The sequence below is a fragment of the Oryx dammah genome, unplaced genomic scaffold, assembly GCF_014754425.2.
Source record: "Oryx dammah isolate SB20612 unplaced genomic scaffold, SCBI_Odam_1.1 HiC_scaffold_13, whole genome shotgun sequence".
NCBI classification, from domain to species: Eukaryota; Metazoa; Chordata; class Mammalia; order Artiodactyla; family Bovidae; genus Oryx; species Oryx dammah.
In genome coordinates this window covers 8343123-8363347 of record NW_024070197.1, presented here as the reverse complement: position 1 = coordinate 8363347, position 20225 = coordinate 8343123, and the positions used below count along the sequence as shown (strand labels likewise).

The following is a 20225-nucleotide window of genomic DNA, read 5'->3' as shown; positions in this document are numbered from 1 at the left end:
TATTTGGAGGGTGGTGCCTGGTTTAAGAAAAAACACCCTTGGAAAAAATAAGTTTTTTGGTTATCAGAAAGAAAGGATCATAAAATGTCAGCAGGTCTCACTCATGGCCAGAAGATGATGTAATATCCCTAAGACCTTTTTTTTTATACATTTATGTGAAGCACCTGATTTTGATAAAGGTCAGGACTGCTGACCCCCGAGTGACTCTGTATTCATCCCTATGTGTAACAAAAGGTATATAAGCAAACCCAAAAATAAAGAAATTGGATCAGTTTCCGGAAAGACTGATTCCCCTATGTCGCTTCTTTCTTGCTCCCATTTCTCTGGCTGAATTCCCATCTAGATTCAGCCTTCTTTTCTCCACTAATTCTCCTACTACACTATCCATTTCTAATCTCTCTCTATATCTGTAATTAAATATGTATTTTTCCAAGGACGCCGACGCCGTCCCACCTTCAAATTCCCTGGATCCACCGGGGCTGGACACCGGCACTAATCCATCAATAGGAAAAGAATTTATCACCAGTGTAATACGTGAATATGAACTTATATATCTAACAGTAACAGGATGTGCATAATTAAAACTGAAAATCCTACTTCATTTTTTCCTTAATCACTGCTCTCGAGTTGTGTCTCTCAGTCATCTCCGACTCTCTGTGACCCCATGGACTGTAGCCCACCAGGCTCCTCTCTCCATGGGATTCTCCAGGGAAGAGTGCTGAAGGGGGCTGCTGAAGGCAGGACAGGGTGATCAGACAGCAGGTGAGGGGGCTGGTGGAGGATGAGGAAGCCCATCAGATATTAAGGGTAAGGGATTTTAGTTAAACTGACTTCCCTGGTGGTCTAGTGCTGAAGAATCCACTTGCCAGTGCAGGGGACACAGGTTCCACCACTGGTCCAAGAAGATTCCACATGCCAGAGGGGCAACTCAGCCTGTGTGCTGTAAGTACTGAAGCCCGTGTGCCTAGAGCCTGTGCTCCACAGCAGAGAAGCCACTGCAATGAGAAGCCCACATGCTGCAACTAGAGAAAGCCCCTGTGTATCAACAAAGACCCAGTGCAGCCAAAAATTAACTGATTAATTAAACTTAAAAAAAGAATTGGGATAAAGGGGACGTTGATGGGGTCAAAACGAAGATCTCAGTGTAGCACTCTGGGAGACTGGGTGGACCAGGGGGAACCCTGGATCGTCCCCTGGCACTGAAGGACCTCAATCAAGTCTGCTCTATCTACCTTTGTTTGGGGGAATTTAAAAAGCCACAAGACAGATAAGACAATGAGAAATCTGACTGCAAATCACCTGAGGTGATGGTCCCATAACCTAATCAAGATAAAGATTCATTAAAGGGCCTAGGTTCCTTGGCCCCACTTCCAGCGGGGCACTCAAAGCCATATGCACATTAGCAATAAAACGAAGACATGTTTCTGGGACTCCTTATACTCTGTGATTCTAAAACTTGTTGTTCAGTCACTCAGTCGTGTCTGTCTCTTTGTGACCCCCATGAACTGCAGCATGCCAGGCTCCCCTGTCCTTCACTATCTCTCAGAGTTTGCTCAAATTCATGTCCATTGAGTCGATGATGCTATCTAATCATCTCATCCTCTATCACCCCTTTCTCCTCCCACCTTCAGTCTTTCCCAGCATCAGGGTCTTTTCCAATGAGTCAGCTCTTCACGTCAGGTGGCCAAACTATTGGAGCTTCAGTTTCAGCATCAGTTCTTCCAATGAATATTCAGGGTTGATTTCCTTTAGGATTGGCTGATTTGATCTCCTGGCAGTCCAAGGGACTCTGAAGAGTCTTCTCTAGCACCATAATTTAAAAGTAACAGTTCTTCATTGCTCAGCCTTCTTTATGGTCCAATTCTCACATCCATACATGACTAGTAGAAAAGCCATAGCTGTGTCTAGTCTGACCTTTGCCGGCAGAGTGATGTCTCTGCTTTTTTAATACATTGTCTAGGTTGGTCATAACTTTCCTTCCAAGGAGCAAGTGTCTTTTAATTTCATGGCTGCAGTCACCATGAACAGTGATTTTGGAACCCAAGAAAATAAAATCTGTCACTGCTTCCACTTTTCCTTCTCCTATTTGCCATGAAGTGATGGGACTGAATGCCTGGTCAGCCCTAATGAGAGTTATAGTTGGGTGGGGAAGCTATGGAAATACAAGAATGATGAAATTAAGGTGAGAGTTTGGATGAAGATTGGAATGTTTGAACAAATTTCTTGGGAAGTCATTGTGTCTCCTCCTGTACCTCAATGTATTAATAAATAGATACCCTGTATGACTGGGGAACATTTCCCCTTTCTAGTATTATTAAACAGGAGATAGGCAAATCCTCCCTTCAACCAAAATTGATTGGACATAATAAATGGGAACCAATAAAACTGCCCAAAACCCCACAGATTGTTAATTTGAAAAGTACAGAGTGTCTGGTGGAAAAAAGAAGTTAGAAGCCCAGTGTCTGATTGGCCTATTTGGATTTTGGAGGACATGCACATATTCTACATCAGGGATTGTTGCTAGCCCCTGTCTATAAAATTACTGGAAAGAAGTCTCGGAATCCTTATGCAGACCTGAGTTTATGGCAAAAGCCAATGAGCTCCACAGTGGTGGCTGCTGGAATATTTTACCAGAAATCAACTGAGACCAACCCCATGTCTGAGGACATAAAATAACCCTGGAACCTAAAATAACCCTGGAACCTGAAATATCCATGATGTCATTGGTAATGCTTGATTAAATTGTTAATGAGAAAGGTCATGCCCAGACCTGTTTCTTCATTCTGTCTCTTTCCCAGAAATTCTTGCAGAATTATTGCAGAAATGGCCCAGAGAGGGAAAGGAGTTGTCTGTGGTTCCCCAAGGAATGAGTGTCATTGCTGCCATAATCGGCACTCAAACCCAGGGCTCCTGCTCTGAAGTCGGTGCTTTTCAAAAAAAACAAGTGTGTGTGTGGGGAATAGTTTCAAGAAAGGTGAAATTGATGTGAACATTTTATCAATGACTATCAAACAAGTTCATTTCTAAGCTCTGCACAGGGCACAGAGGTCTGCTTGATATAGGATGGGATGTCAAGGGGGAGCTGGGTGGGGGAGGGATGGATTGGGAGTTTGGGGATTCGCAGATGCAAACTATTATAATACAGAATGGATAAACAACAAGGCCCTACTGTGTAGCACAGGGAACTATTTTCAGTATCTTGTGATAAACCATAAAGGAAAAGAATATGAAAGAGAATATATATATTTATACATATATATGCATAATTGAATCTCTTTGCTGTACAGCAGAAACTAACATTAAATCAGCTATACATCAGTGAAAGAAAAAAAGATGTGCAGAGCTAGGCTGTGCAGAGTTGGCATAGCAGCTCTACAAGGCTGTCAGGGAACTAGGCTTCTTGAATTGTTCTACTAAAGCATCCTTAAGTGAACATCACCATGAGTGGCTTTCTTCCTTATGGTTACCTCATGGTTGCTAAATTGCTGCTCCACCTCCAGGATCATATCCATATTTTAGGAGGAAGAAGAAGGAAGTGACAGGAAAGAGGAAAGGACAGTATCAGGAAAGCAAAAACTTCCCCAAGAATCCCCAGCTTACTTCCACTAAAACAATGTCACACGGTCCCCTCTTAACTGCAAAGGAGACCAAAGTAGTGCTTTAGCAGGCAATATTGCTTCCCCAAACAGGTTGAACTTGTTGAGTAATGAAGAGCAGGGTAGGTTACTATCTGGCATCTACACAAAAACAAATCACTCTGTCATGAGGAAAAAATCACTTCTCCAGAAAAGAACAAATAACATCACTTGATAGGGGCTTCCCTGGTGGTCCAGTGGTTAAGACTCTGCCTCCCAGTGTAGGCAACACAGGTTCCATCCCTGGTCTGGGAACTAAGATTCCACCTGCTGCGGAGCAACTACATGCCCTGTAGCCCGCCTTCTGCAACTGAGACACAACGTAGCCAAATAAATAAATTAAAAAGGAAATCACTTGATAATTCTGGGAAGGAAGAGATTACCCACTTCTGATTGGGTAGGGCAATCAGGAAAGGCTGCATGGAGGAAGCTGCGTTGAACTCAGTTGTGAAATTGAAGAAGGATTTGAATGTGAACAGAGGAGACTTACAAGATGAAAAACTGGAGGCTCCAGAGCAGGGGGTGGCTCGGGCTGCAGGGATGTGAAAAAAGAGGACTTAAGGGTGTAGGGTGGGCTTCCCTGATGGCTCAGCAGTAAAGAATCCACTTAGAATGCAGGAGATTCGGGTTCCTTCCCTGGGCCAGGAAGATCCCTTGGAGGAGGAAATTGCAACCACTCCAGTATTCTTTTTTTTTTAATTAAAATTTTTAAATTATTCTTTTACTTTACAATACTGTATTGGTTTTGCCATACAATGACATGAATCCGCCACGGGTGTACCTGAGTTCCCAATCCTGAACCCCCCTCCCACCTCCCTCCCTATATAATCTCTCTGGGTCATCCCAGTGCACCAGCCCCAAGCATCCTGTATCCTGTATTGAACCTAGACTGGCGATTAGTTTCTTACATGATAGTATACTTGTTTCAATGCCATTCTCCCAAATCATCCCACCCTCTCCCTCTCCCACAGAGTCCAAAAGTCTGTTCTATACATCTGTGTCTCTTTTGCTGTCTCACATACAGGGTTATCATTACCATCTTTCTAAATTCCACATATATGTGTTAGTATACTGTATTGGTGTTTTTCTTTCTGGCTTACTTCACCCTGTATAATCGGCTCCAGTTTCACCCACCTCATTAGAATGGATTCAAATGTATTCTTTTTAATGGCTGAGTAATGCTCCATTGTGTATACGTACCACAGCTTTCTTATCCATTCGTCTGCTGATGGACATCTAGGTTGCTTCCATGTCCTGGCTATTATAAACTGCTGCGATGAACATTGGGGTACACGTGTCTCTTTCAATTCTGATTTCCTCGGTGTGTATGTCCAGCACTGGGATTGCTGGGTCATAAGGCAATTCAATTTCCAGTTTTTTAAGGAATCTCCACACTGTTCTCCATAGTGGCTATACTAGTTTGCATTCCCACTAACAGTGTAAGAGGGTTCCCTTTTCTCCACACCCTCTCCAGTGTTTATTGCTTGTAGACTTTTGGATCGCAGCCATTCTGACTGGTGTGAAATGGTATCTCATTGCGGTCTTGATTTGCATTTCTCTGATAATGCCACTCCAGTATTCTTGCCTGGAGAATCCCAGAGACAGAGGAGCCTGGTGGGCTACAGTCCAAAGGATGGCAAAGAATTGGACACAATGCAGCAGGCACACAAGGGTGTAGGGCACCAAGGAATCAATGTGGGTTAAGCATCTGCGGGCCAGATTCTGGCCGGGCTGTGGAGGTAAGTGGGGGTGTGGGCCAGAGTGTAGGGTTGAGGGCGAGGATAGGAGCTCATTAAGGGGGTTTGAAGAGCTTCGAGCACAGGAGCCATCTGAATATAGTTAGCACACTGGGAGTTCCAAGATTAGTCTGTGTTTCAGCATCTGTTAATCACTCTCCATGGCCTGTCTCCCCAGGTGGTGAAAATGAATCATCTGGAGGTCAGTGGTGGAGGAGAGACAGGCAAATTCTTCATTCCCCCCAAGTGACCCAGATGGAAAGTTCAAGATTAAGGGCAACTCTTCAGGGGGAAATGACCCCTTTCCTCCAGTAACCCCAAACAGCTCCAATGGCAAAGTACATGGAAATGCTACGGACCGATTCCTCAGTATTGGAGACCTTAAGGAGTGTGACTGTCCCTTATTAACCCCCAGTCTCACTGGATGGACCACGTGTCCGACCTGTTCTAAGGAGAGTGAGGCAGTTTCATGGTGTTCTTACTCAGAAATCAGCATAGCAGACTTTGCTTAAGATGAATGCCCAGTCGACATCCACCGGGATGGGAAAGAGGAAAATCTAAAAATGTTCATTGAATGGGTGGTACGTGGTCCTGAATTGAGGCAGGACACAGTAAACCTCAGGCATTCGTTGTATGCCTTTTCCAGCAATGATAGTTTGAGACGGGCTCAGGGAGTCTCTCTGTTTTCCAGACTAGGGAAGAGTAGAAGGGGAAGTGATTTTCCAGGAGCATCCAGACAGTGAAGGGAAAAATCTGACCACAGGTGGAGCTGGAAGGGCCAGAGCTGGGGACACAAGGAAGAGAGGAGCTGAGGGTGGGAAGTCTAGCCTGGGTGGGGGTGGATGAGGGATCGCAGGCAATGCAGATCCTCAGGAGACTCCTTTGCTATCCTTCTGGAAAGTTGAGTGTTCCGGTTCAGGCCACACAAGGAGAAAGGGTGAAGGAAAATTGGTCTGTGAGGCCTGACTCCTCTGGACGTCCAAACAACGTTTCTTTTTAATATATCACTTTATTTATCTTTGGCTGTGCTGAGTCTTCATTACTGTGTGGGCTTTTCTCTAGTTGCAGTGAGCAGGCTTTTCACTGCAGTGGCTCCTCTTGCTGCAGAGCACAGCACCTGGGGTGCCTGGCCTTCAGTAGTTCTGGCTCATGGGCTCAGTTGTTGTGGTTCCCGGGCTCTAGAGCACAGGCCCAGTAGTTGTGGCACACGGGCTTAGTTGCTCAGCGGCCTGGGATCGAACCTGTGTCTAGGAACCTGGCCTCCTTGGGTGAGGATAACTTCCTTCCAGAATCCCTTATCTACCCTCAGGGCTTTGGTTCCTGCATTTCTAGAATGTCTCCTAGATTTTTCTGCTTCTTATAATAGAGTTTCAGATCCCTGCTTTCTAGGGGTAATGGGAATACGTGAGTTGAGAAAGACAGACTGTTAAGGGACCAGACCTGAGCCATGACAGGCTCAACAAGCTATACTAGGCCTAAGATTCAGATTCTTGTAAAACCTGAGTCATGATTCCGGGGAACCACACCCTGGGAAAGTCCTCGATGGCGCCAAACCTGAGCCAATCTGGATAGGGCTGTGGGATTTGAAAATCGCGCAGGCACGTGCATGGCTCAGCCAATCATTACCCACCAGCTGTACTAAGAACCGCTTATATAAAAGCATCTGCGATTCAGAGCTCGGGGCTCTCATCAAGACTCCACTGTGCTGGATGAGACAGGAGCCCTAGCTCAAGCTAGCAATAAAACCCCTTTATGTTTTTGCATTGCTGTGGATGTCTTATTCTCTCAGTTTTGGGGACTCAGATTTTGGGCATAACACAGACTTCATGATGATTCATTATGATTTTTAACCTTCCTCTCCACTGAGATAATCTTCATCCTTCATACTAGATTGGTGCTAATACTCTAAGTTCCGTGGTATAAATTAGTGGCACCCTCCTCTTCAAATCAGATTTCCACCACTTACTTTTTTCCACCACTTACTTTCTGCCTTAGTAGTACTGGACCAGAATCTCAGGATCTGAGTTTTATGTATTTGTTAGTGTTGTAAATGGAGAAGGCAATGGCAACCCACTTACTCTTGCCCGGAAAATCCCATGGACAGAGGAGCCTGGTGGGCTGCAGTCCATGTGGTCGGTAAGAGTCAGACACGACTGAGTGACTTCACTTTCATACATTGGAGAAGGAAATGGCAACCCATTCCAGTGTTCTTGCCTGGAGAATCCCAGGGATGGGGAAGCCTGGTGGGCTTCCGTCTATGGGGTCACACAGAGTCGGACACAACTGAAGCGACTTAGCAGCAACAGCAGCAGTGTTGTGAAGGTGCTTTTAATAAAGTTTTGGGGGAAATCATTTTCTAGGCTGTGTTAACATTCTACCACAACTTTTCTTCTCATCTGAATAGATACTGCTTTGGAATCTGATGAGTCTCTAGCAAACTAGACATTCCTTTCTCTGATGAACAGGTGTTGTGATCTCTAAGTCAGACCCGGTCACCTTTTTGGAGCAAAGAAAGTTTCCTTGGAATGGAGGGAGAGTGGAGAGAATAGCCACATCCTCAGGTAGTTGTGAATGGATGGAGCCGATGACGCAGGTGAGAGGTCCAAGGATCCATGAGGAAGTCACCCTTTGTCATGTGGTTTGGGAAGATCTGCTTCAGAGGAAATGATTTTGGAGAAGTCTGGATTTAGTTCCCTCAGTGTCATAGAGGGTCACCTCCAGCCTCATTCTTGGTTCCTTGATCTTTCTTCTATTTTTCTCCAGTGATTACCTTTCACATTCACAGTGAGAACCAAGATTCTCCTCTTGGCCTGTGACATCCTGTCTGACCTGAGGCTCTTCCATTTCTTGGGGATTCTCGGAAGACTCTGCACATTTTTGAGTAACTATGTTCTGTTAGTTCAGTTCAGTAAATAAGTCATGTCTAACTCTTTGTGACCCCATGGACTGCAGCATGCCAGGGCTTCCCTGTCCTTCATTATCTCCCTGAGTTTGCTCAAACTCACATCAGTGATGCCATTCAACCGTCTCATCTGTCATCCTCTTCTCCTCTTGACCTCAATCTTTCCCAGCATCAGGGTCTTTTCCAGTGAGTCAGCTCTTCACATCTGGCCAAAGTATTGGAGCTTCAGCTTCAGCATCAGTCCTTCCAATGAATATTCAGGGTTGATTTCCTTTAGGATTAAACTGATTTGATCTCCTTGCTATCCAAGAAACACTCAAGAGTCTTCTCCAGCACCACAGTTCCAAAGCATCAGTTCTTTGGTACTCAGCTTTCTTTATCATCCAACTCTCACATCCATACATGACTACTGGAAAAGCCATAGCTTTGATGATACGGACCTTTGTTGCAAAATGATGTCTCTACTTTTTAATACACTGTCTAGGTATGTTATAACTATTCTTCTAAGGAGCAAACATCTTTGAATTTCGTTCAGTTCAGTTCAGTCGCTCAGTCGTGTCTGACTCTTTGTGACCCCATGAATTGCAGCACTCCAGGCCTCCCTGTCCATCACCAACTCCTGGAGTTCACCCAAACTCATGTGCATTGAGTTGGTGATGCCATCCAGCCATCTCATCCTCTGTCGTCCGCTTCTCCTCCTGCCTCCAATCCCTCCCAGCATCAGGGTCTTTTCCAATGAGCCAACTCTTCACATGAGGTGGCCAAAGTATTAGAGTTTCAGCCTCAGCATCAGTCCTTCCAATGCATGGCTGCAATAAATTTCTGCATAGATTTTGGAGCCCAAGAAAATGAAATATAACCCTTTTCACATTTGCCTCATATATTTGCTCTTTTAAATGCTCTGGTTCTGTCTCTAGACAGAAGTGTGTGAGTGGAGTCATGGACAAACTGCCAAACTTCTAGGAATACTGGGGACAGGTATTATTTGTTTTCTGCTTTATAATTTCCAATCCCCTGCAAACTACACATATGACTTGAAAAATTTCATACTCAACTGATTTCTTCACTGCATAAGGGACCTCTCTCCAGTGAGAAATACAAACCTGAAGATTTCTTCAAAGTTTGGTTTTTCTTTGTACAAACTAAGGTCAATAATGTTAAGTGTATCTGTCCCATTTCCACAAACCTAAAATACTTTTATATTTATTCAACTCATGGAATTTTTAAATTGTTGACTTGGGAAAGTAGAACATTTACCACCTAAATGTTTGTGATTAATTCTCACTATTAAACTTTTTAGATTATATAAAGAATTTTTTAAATTAAATAATTTGAGTATAGTTGCTTTACAATGTTGATGTTAGGTTATGCTGTACTGCCGAATAAATCAGTTATATGTATGCTGCTGCTACTAAGTCACTTCAGTCGTGTCTGACTCTGTGTGACCCCATAGACAACAGCCCACCAGGCTCCCCTGTCCCTGGGATTCTCCAGGCAAGAACACTGGAGTGGGTTGTCATTTCCTTCTCCAATGCATGAAAGTGAAAAGTGAAAGGGAAGTCGCTCAGTTGTGTCCAACTCCTCACAACCCCATGGACTGCAGCCTACCAGGCTCCCTTGTCCATGGGACCCTCCAGGCAAGAGTACTGGAGTGGGGTGCCATTGCCCTCTCCACCAGTTATATGTATATATGTATATATATATATGTGTGTGTGTGTGTGTGTATGTATATAATCCTTGGAGGAGGGCATGGCCACCCATTACAGTATCTTTGCCTGGAGAATCCCATGGGCAGAGGAGCCTGGTGGGCTACGGTCCATAGAGTCGCAGAGTCAGATGTGACTGAAGCGACTTAGCAGCATGCACATATATAATATTTATCCACTCTATTTTAGATTTCCATACGATTTAGGTCACCATAGAGCAATGACTAGAGTTCCCTGTGTTAAATTAAACAAGAATTGAGACTTTAAAAAATTCCACCATATTTTAAGCTCTCAATTCTGAAAGAGATAGGAATACCAGACCACCTAACCTGCCTCTTGAGAAATCTGTATGCAGGTCAGGAAGCAACAGTTAGAACTGGACATGGAACAACAGACTGGTTCCAGATAGGAAAAGGAGTACGTCAAGGCTGTATATTGTCACCCTGCTTATTTAACTTCTATGCAGAGTACATCATGAGAAACGCTGGACTGGAAGAAACACAAGCTGGAATCCAGATTGCCGGGAGAAATATCAATAACCTCAGATATGCAGATGACACCACCCTTATGGCAGAAAGTGAAGAGGAGCTAAAAAGCCTCTTGATGAAAGTGAAAGAGGAGAACGAGAAAGTTGGCTTAAAGCTCAACATTCAGAAAATGAAGATCATGGCATCCAGTCCCATCACTTCATGGGAAATAGATGGGGAAACAGTAGAAACAGTGTCAGACTCTATTTTGGGGGGCTCCAAAATCACTGCAGATGGTGACTGCAGCCATGAAATTAAAAGATGCTTACTCCTCGGAAGAAAAGTTATGACCAACCTAGATAGTATAATCAAAAGCAGAGACATTACTTTGCCAACTAAGGTCCATCTAGTCAAGGCTATGGTTTTTCCTGTGGTCATGTATGGATGTGAGAGTTGGACTGTGAAGAAGGCTGAGCGCCAAAGAATTGATGCTTTTGAACTGTGGTGTTGGAGAAGACTCTTGAGAGTCCCTTGGACTTCAAGGAGATCCAACCAGTCCATTCTGAAGGAGATCAGCCCTGGGATTTCTTTGGAAGGAATGATGTTAAAGCTGAAACTCCAGTACTTTGGCCACCTCATGCGAAGAGTTGACTCATTGGAAAAGACTCTGATGCTGGGAGAGATTGGGGGCAGGAGGAGAAGGGGACGACCAAGGATGAGATGGCTGGATGGCATCACGGACTCGATGGACGTGAAGTCTGAGTGAACTCCAGGAGATGGTGGTGGACAGGGAGGCCTGGCGTGCTGTGATTCATGGTGTCGCAAAGAGTCAGACATAGTAATATAATGTGTACACTGAATATCTAAATGGAGGTGTTTGTCATTGGTGTCAAACAACCCTGTATGTCACCATGATGTAAGTGTTCAGGGACTAATTCCACATATTAAAGTCAGACAGAGGTTTGTTCTAAAATTTCAATGTCACTGGCTTTTTAAGGATAATACAATGACAGTTCACTGAAATTTTGATGTATTTTTATAATATCAAGAGAAGTCATGAATATTAATTGACATGTTTGAAATAAAGACTTCTCTGATACCCTGGAAAAGTATGGGAAACCCTTCCCAGAAAAATCATGTAATTAATCTATGCCTTGTTGATTAAATGATTAGCCTTCCTTTTGTAACCATAGAAAGTGCAACCCTCAGACCATTGTATTAGAAAAATGAATATCCTTGTCTATGCTTGTAATCTGTATTCTACTCAAGGATCACACAGTGGATTGTAAAAAGTTTCGTTCTGACTACGTGCGATATTCATACATGTTAATGAATAAAACTGAATGGTTTCTGGTGATACCGTTGCTGTGTAATGAATGAAGTGTTTACCTACCACCGACATTAACCTCTCCCACCTTATTTAAGGCTGCAGGGAAGAATACATAACAGTGAACTATTAGGCAGCACAGTGGGATGACATCTGTTACTGCCCTTTAGCCTCATATAATTTGATCATGTATTTCCCATCATTTATCCATTGTACTTTTTCCCCCTCTCTGTAACTGCAGGGACATTGTGATGGTTCTAATAAGAAGGATCATAGAGAGTACTGTTGAGAGCTTCCCTGACTGCTCCGTGCTGTTGCTGCCTCAGCGTCTGTCTGGGGAGCAGGCAGCCTGCAGGTCCTTGAACTCACTCCAGCCAGTCCTGTGAGCACCTCCACTAGATGACCCCCTTCCTGGAGACCAGCAGTCTTGCTGAACCCCAGGTCTACTGCACAGGCCCCCCTTCAGTGACACCCTCAGAGCTCACCAGAATCCTGCTTCTCTGGTTTGAATGGACCCATCCATGTTCAGCCTGGTGAGCCCACAGCACTTCACCCAGGGTCCCTTAGAAAGACCTGAACCCCAAGTACTGGAGCTTTCTCTGCCTGGTTCTAGGCTGACCTCCCTCAGAAATTTCCACCCTAAACCCTCCCCTCCTGAGATGTCTCAGCTGTGCTGAGTGAGAGGGCTCAAGTTCAGGGCTCCTGAGTGTGGGTCTTGGGGAAGAAGCATCAGAACAGAGAACGTGCTAAAGACGTATTTAATGACCCCACCTCAGACCTGCAGATTCATAACTTCTTAGAGGGGGGACCTGACCTCGAGGGGTTCATATTCACTGAAATGGTTCAGAAAGAATCTGAACCATTGGCCAAGTGATTTCCATCGGTTTCCCATCAGGGTCACGTGACCAGTGTTAGTCAAGGACCTCCCTGGTGCCTTCCCTACAGAGTTCTCTCTTGGTCCTGTGGGGGCATCAGTGTGGTGTGTAGGAAGTGCTCCAGGGGATTCTAAGGGGAGGCGCGGGTTAAGGACGTGGCTCCTGGTCCATCTGTGAGAGCTGAGGCCTGGCTTCAGTCTGAGAAGAGGCTGCAGGGTTGGTCTAGCTGGATTTGGACTGGGGAAGTCAGTCAGCTGACATCATCTGTGTGAGCAGAGGGTTAGGAGCTCTCTACGGGGAGAGAACAATCAAGAAATAAGTTCACAGGCTGGTCTCCAGGTAGGAGGTGATTGTTCCTGAATCTTTCCTGAGACAGGACAGGAGAGGTGGGTCTTTTCAGCTTTTTAAGTCCTTCTGTCTGTAGGTGAAGTAGTTGCAGGTTAAAGAGCTCTGCAGATGCCTTTGAAGGTATTTTCTCAAGATGCAGAGGTGTGTTTGCTACATAACATCCCCAGAGAAGGCAGAGCAGGAGGAAGAAGAGGAGGAAATGGCAGCTTCTCAGGTCCATGTTCTGTTTCGGGCCTGGGGCTGTGTCTGGTTTTTCTCCTGAAATGCCTAGACTGAGAATCTGCAAACCTTTAGCTCTCTGCTTCTAATGTTTCTGCCTGGGGTGTTTGTTATCCACTTCTTATTTTTTCCTTTTCTTCTTATCATAGTGAAGACCGGCTCTTTAGACCACCTCTCCCTTGTGTCCCAGATCCTGTTCTCCATTGGCTGTATCCTGGCTTTCTATAGAACATGATGAATTCCCAACCTGAATGAGTGACTTTCAGCTGGTGAACATATTCCCTTTGTGAGAGATCAACACAGAGAGACACTGGAATCCGAGATTCCCACTGGGATGTGGTTCAGTGTTGGGATCTTCGGGAAGTAGGGGAAATGCCATGATGAGTTCACACGTGGATACAATTCAGCTCTTTAGGAGTTAGAAAATGCCCTTATATATTGAATCAACTCAGTGATCCAGAATTTTTCAGAAAATGCACAGAAATAAAAAGAAAATTAGGAGACACTGTCCTCTGTGATGCTAAGGCTTACTAGTTAAACACACTGTTAGGATACAAAACAGAGGAAGTATATATAAAATGAATTTTGCATAAAACTGATATCTTTTTGTTAGGTTCCAGTTATAATTTCCTTCTTTTTTCCTAAATGCCCAGGCTCTGATAGTGCATCTTCCGTGTGATCCATTTACACCATGACAGATGCTGTCCACTGGCTCTGGTGATTTCTCTGAGATTATCAGGCTATGAAGTTCATTTTTTTCCCTCTGTCTTTAAACAAGGCTATGGAAAAATGGAGTGGGGAACGTGTGAAAACCCCACAGTTAATGGAGAAATTCTGCGTCTTTTTGGTTTCTCTTTGCTTTGGAAAATGAACGCTCCCTGTGTTGATGATAGACACTGGGTTCTGGGAGTGGGCGTTTTCATCACTCAAGCCCAGGTGTGATGTTTCCAGTACACTCCACGCTCATATCACACATAGTCTTCTTATTCACATTTTTTTTCAAAATATTTGCAATAATCTTATTGGTGCTAATCTGTTTTCACCTGTGTTGAATTTCTAAGATACAGCTCAACAAAATGATACAGTTTGTCAAGAAATTAAAGTTTCAGAACCAAGAGCTCTAATTTATCTAATACCATTGTATATGTTTGCACCCTAGTGTATTTAAAATATACAAAGAATATCATTCACAAGTAGATGTATATATTTTAACTCATTAAAAATAATCTTGATTTTATTGACATGAATCAGTTCAGTTCAGCCGCTCAGTCGTGTCCAACTCTTTGCGACCCCATGAACCGCAGCACACCAGGTCTCCCTGTCCATCACCAACTCCTGGAGTTTACCCAAACTCATGTCCGTTGAGTCAGTGATGCCACCCAAGCATCTCATCCTCTGTCGTCCCCTTCTCCTCTTGCCTTCAATCTTTCCCAACATCAGAGTCTTTTCAAATGAGTCAGCTTTTCACATCAGGTGGCCAAAATATTGGAGTTTGAGCTTTAGCATCAGTCCTTCCAATGAACACCCTGGACTGATCTCCTTTAGGATGGACTGGTTGGATCTCCTTGCAGTCCAAGGGACTCTCAAGAGTCTTCTCCAACACCACAGTTCAAAAGCATCAATTCTTCTGTGCTCAGCTTTCTTTAGAGTCCAACTCTCACATCTATACAAACACCATGGAAAAACCATAGCCTTGACTAGATGGACCTTTGTGTACAAAGTAATGTCTCTGCTTTTTAATATGCTGTCTAGGTTGGTCATAACTTTCCTCCCAAGGAGTAAGCATTTTTTAATTTCATGGCTGCAATCACCATCTGCAGTGATTTTGGAGCCCCCCAAAATAAAGTCAGCCACTGTTTCCACTGTTTCCCCATCTATTTGCCATGAAGTGATGGGACTGGATCTGTGATCTTAGTTTTCTGACTGTTAGCTTTTCTTTAATACTCTTAATAAGTATATAGTCTCATTTTAATATATGTCTGTATGCATGAACATGTTAAAATTATTATTTTTTCTTATTTTGGTATTCTCCACAGTTATATAGAGTTCTTTTTAAAAAATACACATATTTATGTGTTTGGCTGAATTGTGTCTCGGTTGTAGCCTGCAGAATCTTGGAGCCATGTGGGAGACTTTGTTGCAGCAGGCAAACTTTAGCTGTGGTGTATGAGATCTAGTTCTCTAACAAGGGATTGAAGCCAGCCCCCTGACTTGGGAGCTCGGACTACCAGTGAAGACCCTATAAAAACCGCATAAACTTTCTTTAGTGTTGTCTCTGTGTATTTGTGTTTTACTAGTTAAATTTTAGTTCACATAAACTGAAGCAAAATTCAAGATCTGTCACTTAATGAATGACAAAATATTTGCAAAAAGGTGGAACAACAGTGTTGTTGATTTTATATTATTTATGTGGTGCATTCAAGATTCTGTAAAAACTGTTAGAAAGACATATAATATATACTAAATAGTTAAATGATTATTGCTGCTATGGGTACTATTCTATCAGACCCATCAATTTTGTAAAACACTTAAAATTCAAAGTATAAATTCTTACCTTACTAGTCTACCTCTTTGCTATTCAGAATGGTCATTCATGCATCAGAATTTTCAACATTACTAGTTAAAATAAGCTTGTTAAAAATGTGGCACATTGGCCCCACTCCAGAACTCTTAGATCAGAGCAGGCTTTTTAAAAATATGTCCTGTTTCCTTGATAGGGGCCTTTCCTTGATAGGTGGCTCAGATGGTGAAGAGTCTGCCTGCAATGTGGGAGACCTGGGTCCGATCCCTTGGTGGGGAAGATTCCCCTAGAGAAGGAAATGGCAACTCACTCCAGTATTCTTGCCTGAAAAATCCCATGGACAGAGAAGCCTGGTGTGCTACAGTCCATGGGGTCAGAAAGAATCAGACATGACTGAGTGACTAACATACTTTCCTTGATAGACAGTTTATCCTGTGTCACACGAGTACAACTCTCCAAAATAGATAAGTCAGTGTTGATGTGACTGTTTTATAATTTCTCTTCCAGATCAGGATAGTTTCTATAGTGGTCTGTGGATCATATATCATTCTCTTTTCCTGGGTTAGAAATACAGTGAAAAATACAGCTGTATAAAAATTATATTCTTGTGTAACACCAGACATTCTCCTAAATCAAAACCATTTCTCTTGCTGGTTTCCTCTTGGGTCACACTAGGCAGTCTTCCCATGTCCACATGGCTCATGTCCTTTGTATTTCAGGGACGGCTGACATTCGAGGATGTGGCCATAGACTTCACCCAAGAGGAGTGGGAGTGCCTGGACCTCAGTCAGCAGGAATTGTACAGGGACGTGATCTTAGAGAACTATGGGAACCTGGCCTCCTTGGGTGAGGATAACTGCCTTCCAGAATCCCTTAAGTACTTTGAGGGTTTTGGTTCATTCATTCTAGAATGTCCCCTGGAATTTTCTGCTTTGTCCAATAGAGGTTCAGATCCCTACTTCCTAGGGGGAAAAGGGTATTTGTGACATTTGAAAGAAAGACTTCATTATGGATCATTATAACTCTAACCTTCTTCTTCCTTGATGTAATCTGCCTTCTTGTTGTTCAGTCACTAAGTCATGTCTAACTCTTTGCCATCCCATGGAATGCAGCAAACCAGGTTTCCCTATCCTTCGTTAACTCCCAGAGTTTGCTCAAATTCATATCCATTGAGTCAATAATGCTATTCAATCATGTCATCCTCTGACATCCCCTTCTCCTGCCCTCAGTCTTTCCCAGCATCAGGGTCTTTTCCAATGTGTTGGGCTCTTCGCATCAGGTGGCCAAATTATTGGAGCTTCAGCATCAGTCCTTCCAATGAATATTCAGTGTTGATTTCTTTAGGATTGACTGGTGTGATCTCCTTGCTGACCAAGGGACTCTCAAGAGCCTTCTCCAGCACCACAGTTCGAAGGCATCAATTCTTTGGTGCTCAGCTTTCTCTATGTTCCAAATATCACATCCATACGTGACTACTGGAAAAACCATAGGTTTGACTAGATGGCCCTTTGTTAGCAAAGTGATGTCTCTGCTTTTTAATATGCTGTCTAGGTTTGTCATAGCTTTTCTTCCAAGGGGCAAGCATCTTTTAATTTCATGGCTGCAGTCGCAATCTGCAGTGATTTTGGAGCCCCCAAAATACAGTCTGTCACTGTTTCCATTGTTTTCCCATCTACTTGCTATGAAATGATGGAACCGGATGCCATGATCTTAGTTTTCTGAATGTTGAGTTAAACTAACTTTTTCACTCTCCTCTTTCACTTTCATCAAGAGGCTCTTTAGTTTTTCTTCACTTTCTGCCATAGGGGTGGTGTCATCTGCATATCTGAGGTATTGATATTTCTTCCGGCAATCTTGATTCCCGCTTGTGCTTCATCCAGCCCAGCAGTTCTCATGATGTACTCTGCATATAAGTTAAATAAGCAGGGTGGCAATACACAGCCTTGATGTACTCCTTTCCCAATCCAGAACCAGTCAGTTGTTCCATGCACGGTTCTAACTATTGCTTCTTGACCTGCATATCCTTCATTCTAGGTGAGTGGTAATTCTATAAGTTCTGTGGTATAAAATAGTGCCACTCTCCTCTTCAAACCGGATTTCTACTACTTGCTTTAGTAGTACTTGAGCATAATTTCAGAACCTGACTTTGATGCATTTGTCTTTTAAAGGTGCTTCCAATAAACTATTTGGTAAAATCACTTTTTAAGGCTATTTTAACTTTCTTCCTTGACTTCTCTCTCACCTGAACACATATTGGATTGGAAATTGATGAATATCTGTGAAAACACATATTCCTTTTTCTGATGAACAGGTCTTGTGGTCTCTAAGCCAGACCTGGTCACGTTTCTGGAGCAAATGAAGGCTCCCTGGATATATGGAGAATGGTGATGCCAGCCGTACACCCAGGTATGTATCTATGGATGGAGCAGATAACTCAGGTGAGAGGGACAGGCATCATGGAGGAAGTCATACTTTGTTGTGTGGTTTGGGAACGTCTGCTTCAGTGGAAATGATTTTGGATTAGCCTGGGTTTATTTCTGTCACTGCCATAGAGGGTCATCTCCTGACCCATTCCTGATTCTTTTTACCATTTATGAAATTTTCTCCAGTGGTTAATTTTCACATTCACGGTGAGAACCAAAATACTTGTCTTGCCTGGGACAACTTGCATTGTCGGGGGCCAGCGTGAGGAACTCCAGCCATGGCAAAGGTCATGAGGAAGGAGGCTTGGCATACGCAAAGGCATGATCAAGCCTCAGGAAACCCCCTGTTCCCGAGCATCTACCCCCCAAACCAGTCTGTTTTATGCTCTCACCTACACCTCTGACTTTACGGGGGGCTCTTCCCCATAACCGTTTCTCTCGGAGAAGGAGTAAACGTGCAGCTCCAAGGCAATAAAAATTCCTGGGCATGACAAGAGTGTTTCAGCTTACAGACTCCTCTGAAAGTTATCTAGCCCACCTGTATAGGTTCGTCTGGCCACATGTGATTGTTTACATCCTCCCAATCTGAGAGGCACGAGATGTTTTAGACTTACTAAAGGCAAATTCTTTTGGGGAGTTAGAAATTATTAGTATAGTGGGATGGTTAGGAATTATATTGGTGAAGGGTTTTTCATTTGTTGTGCCAATAATTGCTGCTAATTCCCTATCCTGGGTGTGACAAGGGTGTCTCAGGTCAAACCTCTCTGCTGACAGGCTAGCTTGTGTGACAGGATTATCCAACTCCTGCCACTAGCACATGATTGTTTACTACCTCTCAACCATAAAGAGCACAGAGAGTTTTGGAGTATTTTGAGAGTCTTAATTAGCATAGGGCTTTTTCTTCTTGTTGAGTCAATGATTGCTGCCAGGCCTCCATATCCTTAGGCACCTGGGAATATATTAATCAATGTATTTGGAATATAGAAAAGGAAATATAGTAGTTTTTAAGGTTAGCAATACTAGACTTTTTGAGTTAATGGATTTTCTCTTTTGTACTAGATCACTGTGCTTTGTTATAAATCACTGTGTCCTTGCTATGTAAAAATGTAACTTTATCACTATCTTAAGACTGAATAGATCTTAAGGGGAACATTGGTGAAAGGGTTTTCATTTGTTGGGCTGAAGTTTGCTGTTAAATCTCCATGTTCCCTGCCCTTATAATGAATATAACTAGCATATAGGAGAAATAAGTATTAACATTTAAACATATAGGAGAAATAAGTATTAACCTTTAAGATTAATCATGTTAACCTTAGGTTAAATAAATCCCTTTCTTGATTGTAACTCACTACATCCTCAGGAATGCAACTTTATTTGGAGGGTGGTGCCTGGTTTAAGAAAAAACACCCTTGGAAAAAATAAGTTTTTGGTTATTAGAAAGAAAGGATCATAAAATCCCTAAGACCTTTTTATGTGAAGCACCTGATTTTGATAAAGGTCAGGACTGCTGACCCCTGCGTGACTCTGTATTCATCCCTATATGTAACAAAAGGTATATAAGCAAACCCAAAAATAAAGAAATCGGATCAGTTTCTTGGAAGACTGATTCCCCCATGTCGTTTCTTTCTTGCTCCCTGTTTTTCTGGCTGAATTCCCATCTGGAGCATGGATGCTATTCCATGTAGACCAAGTTATTCAGCCTCTTTTTCTCCACTAATCTTCCTACTACACTATCCATTTCTAATCTCTCTATATATCTGTAGTTAAATATGTATTTTTCCAAGGATGCCGACTCCGTCCCCACCTTCGAATCACCCTGGATCCACCGGGGCTGGACCCCGGCACTGCATGACCTGATAGCTCTTCCATTTTGGGGAGGTTTTAGAAAATCTGTTCATATTTCTGAGTAACTATATTAAGCCCTTTTAAAAGTTCTGATTCTGTCCCTAGTCAGAAGAGTGTGGGTGGAGTTGTGAACAAATTGCCACACCTCTAGGAATACTGGGGACAAATATTTTTTGTTTTCTACCCTATAATTTCCAATTCACTAGAAACTACACACATGA

At 43.2% G+C, this 20225-nt stretch overlaps 1 protein-coding gene across 1 annotated transcript; it reads left to right on the top strand.

Moving 5' to 3' along the window:
* Positions 1 to 10730: 10730 nt before the first annotated feature.
* Positions 10731 to 18124, top strand: LOC120873080 (putative protein ZNF720; the record flags this gene model as incomplete). Its single annotated transcript, XM_040253819.1, has 3 exons — positions 10731 to 10742; positions 16456 to 16582; positions 18048 to 18124. Coding segments are annotated over 3 exons (216 nt in total), but the record flags the coding sequence as incomplete, so codon positions are not given.
* Positions 18125 to 20225: the final 2101 nt, after the last annotated feature.